The following is a 14248-nucleotide window of genomic DNA, read 5'->3' as shown; positions in this document are numbered from 1 at the left end:
CGCACACAGGCACTTTCCAAAGCTGCTGTTGTTACTACAAAATAAAACAATATTAAGCTCAACAAAGAAATTTGCAGGAAAAGCTAAGGGGCAAAACATACCAGGATTTTGTTTTTTAAGGGTGAAAGATGTATCCATCAACTCTAGCTATGCTGTGGGAAGCAGAAAGGGAGTATCTTTGCCACAGTTGCCTTTCTTACATCTCCACACTTTGACTTGAGCTATAACAACACCTTTCCATACAGATTTAAATACAGGTTAGGCTGTGGCTGAGATGTTAAAGCTGTATTTGTTATATTCATGCTAAAAGCCTAAAGCTTGAGTTGTTTTTGGAACAGTCTGTAAAAGCTATTGTTCTAATTCTGCTAATGCCAGGAAGATGACTACCCTGCAAGGCCCTTGAGCAGCAATACAAAGAATCCAAGCATGTTAGCGCTAACCCAGACTTGGGCATCATCTGCATCATAAAGATGACAAAACTAAGACCCAGAGAGAAGGAACCTGAGCTTGAGTTCCTTTTCAGATACATAGCAAAATGTTACCTCCTTCCCCTTTTTGTATCTTGTATGGAATATTAAATCTGTACTTTTAATTATATACTATCAGAAAATAATTATCATAGTAATTTTAACTCCTGTTAGTCTCTTAATAAAACATACTTGATGAAATATCAGAAAACACTGTATAGGTCTTAAAATACATATTTTTAAGCCATAAGGCTTAAAATACAATATTTGACTTAATTTGTGCCATTTGCAAAAGCCATGCTGAAAAATACGTCAATGCCTTTCCATATTGTATTATTTGCCAGATATCAATGTTCTATTGTTTAGTGTTATGTGATCACATGAAAGAGCTCAAAATAATTTTCTTAAGAGCTGAAAAACTCTTTTTTTCATGCTTGGATAATTCAAAAATGGCTGAACAAACTCACCTCAACCTCTCTAGACAGCGATAAAAGGGTAAGAAAAATATAACTTTTAGAGCAAAAAATTTTCATCCCAGAGGTAATTCTTTGAAAATGTTATCAAAGATTAGAAATAATAGTTTTGAACAGGGGAATTATTTCTCCCTGTAACATTTATATACATGAAACCACAGTAATTTTACACATGTACACACAGTAATTTAATAAGCATAGGAATTATTTTTTAAAAAACATGCAGTGGAGCACATAGAAGCCAGCGGTATTTGAGAAATGGGGCCCAGGATTAATTGGTTGATATGGAAATTAACCAGGTTGGCCTACTATAGTCCCAGAAGCCTTGTCCATTAATCATACGAATGAGTGCTGAACTCTGGTGCCCCACGCTACACCTCATTCTCTAGTGTCATCTGTTGCTGTCCTGATGTTCATTATTGCCTCTGGTTGGAGCTGTAAAGTTTCTTGACATAGGGTACTATGTCACATTCTTTTTCAGTAAAATCTTACAACTTAAGACAGGTATAAATATGCTGGCAAGTACATTCTTTTGTTTGAAGGCTATCTCTAGACTTATTTTTGAAAGAAACTGAGGAGCCCTCCACAAGTGCTACTTTAGTGAGCCAGTGGATGCATTAGGATTTTCAAAGTCAATCAAGGTTATTGAGCCTCATTTTGCTATCAAAAAAATGAGTAAAAACTACTCAACCTGATGAGAAATCTCCAACACCAATAATAGTCATTCAGAAGAAATTCTGAGAAAAGTTTATACATCTTAAAAGAACAGTGTCAGAAATTCATTAGAAGTAATTCCATGGTAGGAAGACTTATTTTTCAAAATTAGCCTCCATATTTTTCTAATGAGGGATCCAAATTTGGTTTGGAAGATCATTTTAGACAAAGACTTACAGCCAAATATACTTACTTAGAATGGGAATAAAAGAAAAAAAACATAGAATTAAAATAAAACTATCTTACCATATATGTCATAATATATCTTTATACTTAATCTCAAGGATTCAAAATTGATTTTTCAAAGCCTTGGTGAAAAATAAGGCAAGCACAAATTATGAATACTTATGTATAACCATAATCATTTATGGATAATCATAATTATACATAATCATATGTATCTGACCCTTTTCTGCTGAGGATCCTAAAGCACTTATAAACATTCTCCTATCTTTAGGGACAGATTGATGGCAAAGACCCTTTTTACAAGTTGAACAATCAATGCATAGACCATGGTCCTGTTTTTCAGACTCGCTTCACTTAGGTCTATTTCAGAACTCGCCTTCAGCGTAGTACAATTTAAATATGCCTCTTTTCTATCATATATCTAAAAGACTGACACTGACTCAATTTCTATATGCAGCATGAAAAGGCAAACTGATCTCAAAAGAAGGAAACAAAAGCACAGTAAAGTGCATCCAAATTAGCATCACATTTATGGAGCTATTTTGAGGTTAAACTGAGTAAAACAATATAAAAAATCTAATGTTAAATATTTGGGTCCTGTGTTCATGAGAAATGGTCTACCCTTTTCTCACCACCAAAACCCATAAGCATATACACACTCTCTATAGGCACAGTTTTAGAACATAATGCTTTCCACTAGAATCTGAGTCCAGGATAACCCAAGCAATTCCTTTGAGAGCATGGAAAATGTCAACCAAGTGAATTAAGACAGAGGGTTATGGTGGTTTTTCTAAAATAAGAGGTCCTTTGGGTTAAGAGGTCCAGCCTAACAACTGTCAAAATGGATCTACTAATTAATTTCTTCTAATCTTTTCGGCTTATATAAGCTTACCAACTTCCTTTCCCTACCAACTCCTAAATTGTTTTTTTGATACTCAAATTAGAGATTCAAAGGATTATAGTGACATGTAAGTGAGAAGCACAGTCAAAATGGTAAGATTTGTTTAAGCTGGTCAGTAGATGCAGGGGTATTTGTCATATCACTGTGTATTTTTTTATATGTTTAAAATAAAAAAATTAATGAGATGCTATACTTTGGGAGATACAGGATATCAGTACATTGCCAACAATTAAACAATAATTAAATATGGGTATTAGTAGGGCTGAGCAGTTCCAAAACTGAACCCCTAATCCCCACTGTCCCCACCATTTTACCCCTGAAAACATAAAGCAGGACTAAAACCAAAATACCAGTCACGATGGCAGCTAGTCTTTTTTTTTTTTTTTCTTCTCAGCCAGAGTCTTACTCTGTCGCCCAGGCTGGAGTGCAGTGGTGCAATCTTGGCTCACTGCATCCTCCGCCTCCTGGGCTCAAGAGATTCTTGTGTTACAGGTGCCTGCCAACATGCCCAGCTAATTTAATTATATATATATATAATTAAATTATATATATTTTGTAGAGATAGGGTTTCGCCACGTTGGCCAGGCTGGTCTCAAGCTCCTGGTCTCAAGTGATCCGCCAACCTTGGTCTCCCAAAGTGTTGGGATGACAGGCATGTGCCACCATGCCTGGCTGTAAGCTAGTCTTTAAACTTTAATTTACACTACTTTACTTCCTCTTCAATCATCCTCTTCCTTTAAAAAAAAAAAAAATTAGATCCCTAATGCAAGGTACAAAGGATCTTCAACCAAAGAGTTAAAATTGCAATTGCTTGTTGTAGGAACACTAGATAAAGGCTACTATACCAACTGAAAAAAGGACACCAGTGAATCTGCCTCAACAAACAAGGCAATTCAAGAGGCTCATGTGAATGCTAAGCTGCTGAGAAGGAAAAACCCTGACACCTAGCGCCCATCTGGAAAAATGAAGCCTTAGAGCTACCACAGTTCTTAAGAGTGATAGTGTGTATAGAGGTAACCATCAAATTGCATTCAATTTTCTTTTTTCCTTCTTTTTTTTTTGAGACGGAGTCTTGCTCTGTCACCAGGCTGGAGTGCAGTGGCGCGATCTTGGCTCATTGCAACCTCTGCCTCCCAGGTTCAAGCGATTCTCCTGCCTCAGCCTGCGGAGTAGCTGGTACTACAGGCGCGCATCACCACACCCAGTTAATTTTTGTATTTTTAGCAGAGACGGGGTTTCACCATGTGGGCCAGGATGGTCTCGATCTCTTGACCTCGTGATCCGCCAGCCTTAGCCTCCCAAAGTGCTGGGATTACGGGTGTAAGCCACCACACCCGGCCCCAGTTGCATTCTATTTTCAATATACTTTCCTCCTAGAAAAACGTTTATACCAAGAATTCCAGTCTCTGAATACCAACCCTTTTTTGGGTATACATCTTGTACCTACTTACTATAACTGCTTCCAAATACAACATCGCAACATCGTCTTCTCATCTCAGTTTTTCATTATGACAGGCATGATGAGACAGGATGTTAAAAAGCTGCCCATGTTCTGATATGGTAAGAAAAACAGGGTTCTAATTTCTACTAGCACTAAAGCTATTATGGTAGTTGCTCTCTAACCGATATTTCAGCATTGCCCAATTTAGAGATTATTGGTCTAGTTTGCAGAGCTGATCAAAAGAAATAAAATAAAAGAACACTAATAACTTATTTCAGAATAAACATAAGCATAGTCTCAAGAAGGCTAGAATTGTCTTTGTCCTACCAGGCAAAGTTAAGTTGTTCTCTGTCAAGTCCGTTACAGCCCTTGGCTTGATCTTAGCCTGAGCTTTTTAATAACAGGATTTAGTGCGAAAAGCAGCTGTACTGGATTGCGAACTGTTACTCAAAATGTCCCCACCTGCAATTATAGCTTCCACCAAAGGATCAAAACAGGTTAGTAAACTGGCAGGAAAATGAAAACAATTCCTCCAAAATTGAGAAGTGGTAAAGTAGAACTGTTAGATGGCTGCATTTCTTCTGTATCCAGGCTCAACAGCACACATTCATGTAGCTGTGTATTTACATACAGTGATGGGCATTTCTAGCATCACAGCAGCTAGAAATGAGATCAGTTTAGTCTATGTCGCAATCACATTTTCCTCAATTTTCATCTTTACTTGAAACTATTAAGAAAAATCTTGGACAACTCATCTTTGGAGCTATTTGCAAGTAACGTAGTTCACAGATTTAGTCTACATCTTTTTTATTTCTACTCTAAATTCATATTAAATGTAATGCCATTCTAATATGACAATGAGAAAAATGTGTTCTCCTATACCTTTCATCATGCATTAGGTGGTATTCCTTTAGTTACATCTTTCTTTATGGGGAAGGGACAGCTAGGAAAATAGAAAGGAGACAGTAGCTAATACCGCATCAGAAAAGCTCTTTCTACTGCTCTAAACACAGGCATAAATGTTCAAAATGCAGGTCACATCTCTACTGAAACAGCCAATATTCCTCCTCAAATGGCAAAGAAGTTACCTAAAACTAAATGGAACTGAATTGGTCCAAGTCCTGGTCCCATCACCTTTTTACCTATTTACTGTCCTGCAAAAAAAATTAGAAAGACTGGCCACCCATACAGTCGATGGTCTGATAAGTGCAGGTTTTCTGCCTTCGATCATGGAGAAAAGCACTTCAATTCATGGGAAAACTCTAAAGGAATCTCTCATTTTACCCTTACTCCTTATATCCATGTGCTAGTTTTCAAACCCAGAAACTCCAATCCTTCAAGGTAATGCAATACCACCCACAATGATGACCGGGTAGAGCCGTCACTTTTGGAGAACACCACATTATGATGATTTAATGTCTACATAGCACCAATGCATTTACATTGAGCCTTGGCTCTCAGAACATTAACAGCTCAATTTTTTATTCTTTTTTAATAAAACTATTTCTCAAGGCTCTGTTCATATGCCCATTCTCTTTGGGACAGGACAGATTTGCTCCAAATCTCATCAGCATGAGCTCTTTTCATTCCCTTCATATCATTCTTGGGGTAATATGTAGAGTGCCAGGCTCATGACAAACTTGCTCTTTGGCCAAAGAAAATTAAACCGCAATAGCTGAAAGTCAACTTGCCCTGATAAAACTGGGCTCAGCATGAGGAAATATATCCTACTGACACCTCGTCATCTCTTAGGCACAGCTGTCCCTCAGAGTTCTGACTGCTGAAACTCCATCCTTAGATGGGTCAGTCTCTCAGTAGACACGCTCCATTGTATGTTCAAGCTATTGGTAGCAGAGTTTGATACTAATACCCCAACCTCATTCCTGTTGTGCAGTGCCCTATAATCTAGCTAAGGCCAATGACTGACTTCACCAGCCATCCTGGGCATTAGTCACTAACTGCTCACAAAAGAACATCAGTCTCACTCCTCCCGAGCTCAAAGGCTCAGAAACAGCAAGCTAACACTCAGCTTCAATCCTAGTCAATCATTTGAAAAGAAAAATAGAACAAAGAAAATAGGCAACTAAGGAGGGAAAACTGTAGAACAAGAAGAAAGTGAGAACTGACAAAAACTCAAAATCTTTTGAACAAATACTATTCACTTTCTGGTTTCAAAACTATTAAAGCACTGGACAAAGGAAAACATATGGCTCCTATACTAGATCTACTACTACTCATAGCTATAGTCCTAGGCAACTGTTTAAGACATATCTTTTCCACTAAGGTTTGTTAGGTCTTAAAGGGGTTAAAAAAAACCTTTAATTTTTAAAAAATTCGTGTGTGTGTGTGTGTGTGTGTGTGTGTGTGTGTGTGTGGTCTTTGGGTACAGAGGCCCGTATAATAAGACTATTTGTATTCATACTGGCAGAGTAAACACTACATGTTCATGCCCAGGCAGCTCTGTGCTTGTAATTTCAGCAAGAACAGAGCTCTGTCCCTCTGGGACTTCACTATTCCCTGAGTCTCCATTCGCTCAAACACAGAATGAGGGCAGAAAGAAAGCAGGAGAGAAAGATCATGGCAAGGGGTTTCACACAGCACTGCAGCTAGCTTTCACGTGGCCAAAAATCTCATTTTGTGTTTTAATTACATTAGTTAAAACCATTTTATTCTCAGCCCCATGTTCACAAGGGTACCTTCCATTCCTGAAGACTACACTGTTCAATGAATCAGAATTTAAGTCTAGCACAATGGAGCTTTTCTTTGCTGCTGAGGGGCTCACTAGGCAGATGCTACATACAGTGGCACAAACCTGTTTCAACTTTGTGTGCTGATGAGTATATATCTATGCTTGTCAAAATGTTTTGCATCCTCCCACCACAATCCTCTTGACTTTGCTATTTGTTGAGACTCCTACAAGTCTGATACTCTCCATCTGGTCCAATGCTTGCATCCATCTTGATACCAAATCATCTACTATTGGCATCCACTGGCATATTACTGAAATAGCCACACACCTTGTATATATAGTGAAATTTTTTTGAAAAAGATGGAATAAAATAGAAACAAACTGCTTATCATTTCCAAAGGTCTACCCAGCCTATTTACAGTGAACACACAGGTAAAGATTACTCCTTCAATGGAATGAAATCTATCTAGGGATTCTATTTAAGGTTGAAATAAAAATATCTCTTTTTATGTCTGTTACTGGTATTGTCATTGTTATAACTGTACATTAGAAGCACAGTTAAAATCAGAAAGAATGATAATGCATGGACAAGAGTATAGGGCAAAATATGCCTTTTTATCACTATTCATGGGTCACTCTGAGAGAAAGGATACCAAGGCTAGAAAATGCATTCTTGGGATAATTATAAAAAAATGGGTTCTTTGTTACATTCTTTTATGTTTGAACCCCTAATTCTGATTAAGCCCTTTCAAGAACACATTTATCATGCTCACAACAGCACCAGATCAAATGAATTGAGCATGGAAAAGACAATGAAGAATGCATTTATTAATATGAATCCAAATAAGAAAAAATATTAGGCAAAACTATACTTTAAATATTTTCATTATAGAAAATCCCGGCTGGGCACAATGGTGCACACCTATAATCCCAGCACTTTGCGTGGCTGAGGCAGGCAGATTGCTTGAGCTCAGGAGCTTGAGACCAACATGGTGAAACCCCATCTCTAGAAAAAAATACAAAAATTAGCCAAGTGTAGTGGTGCACACCTGCAATACCAGCTACTCAGGAGGCGGAGGTGAGAGGATCACTTCAGCCAGGGAAGTCAGGGCTGCAGTGAACTGAGATTGAGCCACTGCACTCCAGCCTGTGTGACAGAGTGAGACACCATCTCAATAAAAGAAAAAAGAAAAAAAGAAAATCCCCAAATTTCAGACATAGACAAAAACAGGGAAAATAATCTATTTTCATGTACCTATCACCTAGCTTCAATGATCAACTCATGACCAACCCTGTTTCATCTACACATCCACCCTCACACCTCTTTATTTAGAAGCAAATCATTGCATCTGTAAATGTTTCAGTTTGTATCTCTAAAAGAAAACAATATTCCTTTTTATTTTTTTAAAACTGAGTTCTTTGTGTTAAAACAATACTATTTTAAAAAGCAAAATCATAATACCATTATCAAACCTAGAAAATTAACAATTTCTTGATACCCAGTCAATGCTCTCTCTAATAACTCTCCAAACAAGACTACCATGCTGCAGTGCTATTTAATGAACACCTCACAGAAAGCTGGTACTAGTGGGCACAGAGATAAGAAAGGGAAGGGGGGTTTCAACTACTTGCCTCATTTCCTCCTGGAAGCCTGTTCATGTGGACCAGCTGACCTTGATCATCCAATACCAGTTCGGTGTAAGTCAGCATGTCAGAAGGCAGAGGGGGAGATGGAAGAAATGCTTGAGTGGACATAGACTCCCAGAGTTTGATCAGGGACTAGTGGAGAAAAGAAGCTTGACTAATCAGTGACAATAACTTCAATATAGACAAAAATAATTATTAAGATTCAGTCAATCTGGTTTGGCTTTCTTTTCCAAGTGTTCCGCAGAGTGTAAACATTAGACTAAATTCCCCAGCTCCCATTCTCAGTTAAAATAGATTTGTAATTATTTTTTACATGCCAAAAGTCAGGCACTTTTCCAACAAAGTCAAACTACTGAGTGATTCCAAATCAGCACCAGAGCATTAACAAACAGTAAAGACCTAACACTATCCTAGGAATACTAACATTAGAAAACTAAATAAGTAGCATCAACTCCTTAAAACAAAGAAAAAGAAAATCCTAAAGAAACTTGACAACAGCGGCCAGGCGCGGTGGCTCAAGCCTGTAATCCCAGCACTTTGGGAGGCCGAGACGGGTGGATCACGAGGTCAGGAGATCGAGACCATCCTGGCTAACATGGTGAAACCCCGTCTCTACTAAAAAATACAAAAAAACTAGCCGGGCGAGGTGGCAGGCGCCTGTAGTCCCAGTTACTCGGGAGGCTGAGGCGGGAGAATAGCGTGAACCCGGGAGGCGGAGCTTGCTGTGAGCTGAGATCCGGCCACTGCACTCCAGCCTGGGCGACAGAGCGAGACTCCGTCTCAAAAAAAAAAAAAAAAAAAAAAAAGAAACTTGACAACAAAGGAATATCCAGGAAAATGACATGACACTCAGCTAATAAAAAGAAAATCCAGCCGGGCGCGGTGGCTCACGCCTGTAATCCCAGCACTTTGGGAGGCCGAGGCGGGCGGATCACAAGGTCAGGAGATCGAGACCACGGTGAAACCCCGTCTCTACTAAAAATACAAAAAATTAGCCGGGTGCGGTTGTGGGCGCCTGTAGTCCCAGCTACTCGGGAGGCTGAGGCAGGAGAATGGCGTGAACCCGGGAGGCGGAGCTTGCAGTGAGCCGAGATCTGGCCACTGCACTCCAGCCTGGGCGACAGAGCGAGACTCCGTCTCAAAACAAAAAAAAAAAAAAAAAGAAAATCCAAGAAGGCCAGAATGAAGTTTCTACTAGAAATTCCAGGGAAGAAACCTCTTTCTAATATTATTCATAGCTGTTGGGCCATACACAGGAATTAGCTCACTAGATGTGTGTGACTATTTGTAAATGTGCAGATCAATTCTGCTCAATTTTGAAAAAAAACAGACATACCTATTCATTTAAAAAATATTATGATTTCCATTCCCAACTTCCTATAAATCCCTCGTGAAGTGGGAGCTAGTTCAGCTCTTTCTTTGCTTGCCTCAAAGCAACATTTGAAGCCCAAATGACTCATATATACCTATGTGTCCTAATCACTATATTTATGCCTATTATATAGGAAGAATTACTTAGAATGTGATTTATATTATATTTATAGCACTGGCATTGGGAAACAGAATTAACACTCAGCTTTTAGGCTAGCAATGCTATAAAAGGGAAATACCAAATGAAAATATCTTTCAGGAGACAGAACTTGTAAACAAATAGTTGCATAGAGGTAATCTCTTGTATTTGTGAATAACACAGAAATTCTACATAGACTGTTTACTAAGGCCACATATATACTCTACTAAAATTCAAATGTGGTAATACTGGTAGTATTGACTAGGGAACTTGGAAAAATCCTATATTCATAGATTTTTTTAAAAAGGACAAATTCAGTATTCTTTTGATACCTTATTCTTTATTGGCTGCATTTTCTACTGGTGATATACTTTTCTTGCCTTCTATTGATAGAAGAAAAATGTGTGGCATAGAGATGATTCACCATACAGACTGAAGGAATTTATTTTCATATAGAGGTTGAGATTCATAATGTTGTATTTTCTCATGCTAGTTTTTATTCAGCTATAATAAATCTCCCACAAAAAACTTATACTCTAAACTGTGTACCATGAACTCTATATCCATTTGTCTATGCTATCTATATTGATTCTCATCATATTAATCTAGGCTATCAACTAGGAACCAGGGTTATCTTGGAAAATGAGAACTAAAGTACCAGATCTCTTTTTTAATATCCATAATTTGAATATAGACTTAGGAAATACACATATAACTCTTCACACAAGTCACTGTAAACTATCACCACAGGCAAATAATCTTAGTTTACTCTCTCCTACTCAATAGAGACTTCTATTCTCACCATTTCTCTCATTAATTCATAAATAACCATCCAATCTCTGAGTTGGCAGTCACTAACCCTCAAATGAAACAGAAATGAAAACAGTGTCAAGATATTTCTTGCCCTTTGTGGAGTGCCCCATTCTAGCCAAAACTGCATCTGATGGAAATTCAGGGAAACCCTGCCCCTTAGAACACGTCAGACCCTCCGGTTAGGCATCTTACCTGCCGAAACATCTCTGGGATATCATATATGTATGTTGTCCCTAAGGATTGTGCCTGGAACCTCTTTGATTGCAGCAGGTCTTTGGTCACATAAGGAGTATTGATTAACATTCCATGAAGTGGTCCCTGTTTGTCTCCATATGCCTGAAACATGATCTGCAAGAAAAAACAAAAAGAAGGCATGGGGAGTTAAGAGACAGAAAAAAAATCAGAGAACTGCCTAGAGGGGCTTTTTTGCACAAATGCTATCTATTCGAAAACATTTTTGGTAGGTTGAGTAGCTGAGCTATACCTCTTAACATTGGGTACTTGGTGGTCTCACCTCTCCACAGATTAACCAACTCCAAAAATATATATATATAACCAGCCATACACCATAACTGCTCTCACTTTTAGATTAGTTGAAATAAACAACAAAGCAGGCCGGGTGCGGTGGCTCACACCAGTAATCCCAGCACTTTGGGAGGCCAAGGCGGGCAGATCACGAGGTCAGGAGATCGAGACCATCTGGCTAACACGGTGAAACCCCGTCTCTACTAAAAATACAAAAAAATTAGCCGGGCGAGGTGGCGGGCACCTGTAGTCCCAGCTACTCGGGAGGCTGAGGCAGAAGAATGGCGTGAACCTGGGAGGCGGAGCTTGCAGTGAGCCGAGATCACGCCACTGCACTGCAGCCTGGGTGACAGAGCAGAGCAAGACTCCATATCCAAAAAAAAAAAAAAAAAAGAAATAAACAAGAAAGCATGGTGCACATTTCATATCTCAAAGACAGACTGACCATGCTAGCCATCTAAAGTGAGTTGAATGTCATATACTCAGAAATGAAGTACATCAACTAACTAGTCTGAGCAGCCCTAGTATTGAAGTTGAAGAACAGCTATGCAGTAAAGATAATTCTCTTCTTTCCCCAATGGCAGAAGGCCAGATCAAGACTCTACTATATCATCTTTGCTTTAGTCCTTTAGTCCACTTGATTAGATGGTACTTCATAAGTCTTACTATCTATGCAAAGGCTTCAAAGATTTCTGCTAGAAGTGGATTTCATCCATCCATCTAGATAGTTAATTCTTGTTAGCCCATGAGACATAGCCTCATATTTTACATACAGTAAAATAACTATATTATATTATGTATATTAAAAACATATACATATATATACATATTTACTTCTCCTCAAGATACTGTCTACAACTAGTGAATAGCTCCTGCAATACCTATATTGTCACATAATGAAATCACTACACTGGTTTTTAATCATTTTAACTCAAATATTTCTAGAGGAGTGCTTCATACTCCATATATTTAGATAGTTTTATTTGCTTATGAATATTTATAAGGGATGCCATTATTTCAATTCAATTAATATTTATTGAGTGCCCAGAGGTTGTATAACACTAAACTAGGCACTTTATGCATGGATACATAAAATATAAATTTCCCATGCAGTGAATACAAATGGAGATTGGGATGTAAGGGTATGTGTATACCCACATATCTATTCAGACCTACAAAATAAGCACAAGTCTACCATTAATGAATAGATTTGTGAACCTGATATATATGCACAGGAATAGAATTAAGTACTTTCCTAAATCCTGGGTACAGTTCATCTGTAAATCCTTAGCCCCTTAGCTCAGAGGAATGAGTGTTCTGCTAATTTGTCAATCAGGTCCTATTATGAGGAAAACATGTCTCAGGCTGCTTTAAAGGCCCAGAGACTGGAGCTCCCAGTCCCCTTCCATAAGGTCAATAGGAAAAGTCACCCTGGGGGAAGCAGAATTAGTAATGTCTTAGGAATGTCAGAGTAAAAGCAATAATGTTTTAAGAGATTCAAAGTGTTAAGTAAGGCAAGGGTACAATATGAGAAAACTGTACTCAGCAGGTAAGCTGAATCAAAATAAGAAAATGGGGTAAACGCAGCAGCTTCCTAGAACTACATTTCTTGTCTGTTAAGAGAGACAAGACCTGTAGGTATAGGGTTTGAGGCTCAGTTTGGCCAAGTTTTGGGATGAAGACACGCTGGTCATAGTTAAGCAACATAATCGTGCACTGAGGAAGGGGACTGGAGAAAACAATCTAGGTACATATGTATATTGCTGGCAGAAATTTAAATGGTACAAACATTTTGGCAGTTTGTCAATTTCTTATAAAGTTAAGCATATACTTACTGTGTCCCAGCAATTACACTTTTACGTATTTACCCAAAAGAAATAAAAATATATATATACAAATATTTGTAAATGAATGCTCACAGCAGCTTTATTACTACTAATAGCTCAAACTAGGAAATAAAACCCCAAATGTCCATCAACAGGTTATCTTGGAAAATAAGAAAATGAGAACTAGAGGGCTGGGCGTGGTAGCTCACGCCTTTAATCCCAGCACTTTGGGAGGCCGAGGCAGGTGGATCACGAAGTCAGGAGATCTAGACCATCCTGGCTAACACAGTGAAACCCTGTCTCTACTAAAAATAAAAAAAAAAAAAATTAGCCGGGCATGGTGGCGGGCCCCTGTAGTCCCAGCTACTCAGGAGGCTGAGGCAGGAGAATGGTGTGAACCCGGGAGGTGGAGGTTGCAGTGAGCTGAGATCGTGATCATGCCACTGCACTCCAGCCTGGGTGACAGAGCAAGACTCCATCTCAAAAAAAAAAAAAAGAAAAGAAAAGAAAATGAGAATTAGAGTTTCAGTCCTTTTTTATTTTTTTATGGTTTTTTTTGAGACGGAGTTTTGCTCTTGTTGCCCAGGCTGGAGTGCAATGGTGTGATCTCGGCTCACCACAACCTCCGCCTCCTGGGTTCAAGCGATTCTCCTACCTCAGCCTCCCGAGTAGCTGGGATTACAGGCATGCGCCACCATGCCCAGCTAATTTTGTATTTTTAGTAGAGATGGGGTTTCTCCATATTGGTCAGGCTGGTCTCAAACTCCCAACCTCAGCTGCTGGGATTACAGGTGTGAGCCACCACACACAGTCAGTCTTTTTTAGTATCAATAATTTGAATATGGACTTAGGAAATATACATGTAACTCCTCACACAAATCATTGTAAACTATCATCACAGGCATGTGGTCTTAGTTTATGCTCTCCTACTCAATAGAGACTTCTATTCTCATAATTCCTCCCACTAATTCATACAGAACCATCTAATATTTGAGTTGGCAGTCACCAATCCCCAAATGAAATAGAAATGAAAATGGTGTCAAGATATTGCCTGCC

The 14248-nt window shown here is 38.7% G+C and overlaps 1 protein-coding gene across 16 annotated transcripts in view; it reads right to left on the bottom strand.

Annotated features, from left to right (window-relative positions):
• Nucleotides 1-14248, bottom strand: part of ACACA (acetyl-CoA carboxylase alpha) — a 330564-nt gene that overhangs the window by 85192 nt on the left and 231124 nt on the right. For all 16 annotated transcript variants that reach the window (XM_005583932.5, XM_005583930.5, XM_005583933.5 and 13 more), the window contains 2 exons: nt 11034-11189; nt 8504-8650 (listed from right to left, as the gene is read on the bottom strand). In XM_005583932.5, the coding sequence (XP_005583989.1) occupies nt 8504-8650; nt 11034-11189 (303 nt within the window). The remainder of the gene's footprint in view (nt 1-8503; nt 8651-11033; nt 11190-14248) is intronic.

Source organism: Macaca fascicularis, chromosome 16, assembly GCF_037993035.2.
Source record: "Macaca fascicularis isolate 582-1 chromosome 16, T2T-MFA8v1.1".
NCBI lineage: Eukaryota > Metazoa > Chordata > Mammalia > Primates > Cercopithecidae > Macaca > Macaca fascicularis.
Note: the sequence above shows the minus strand (reverse complement) of the source record. Positions and strands in the feature narration are given on the sequence as shown.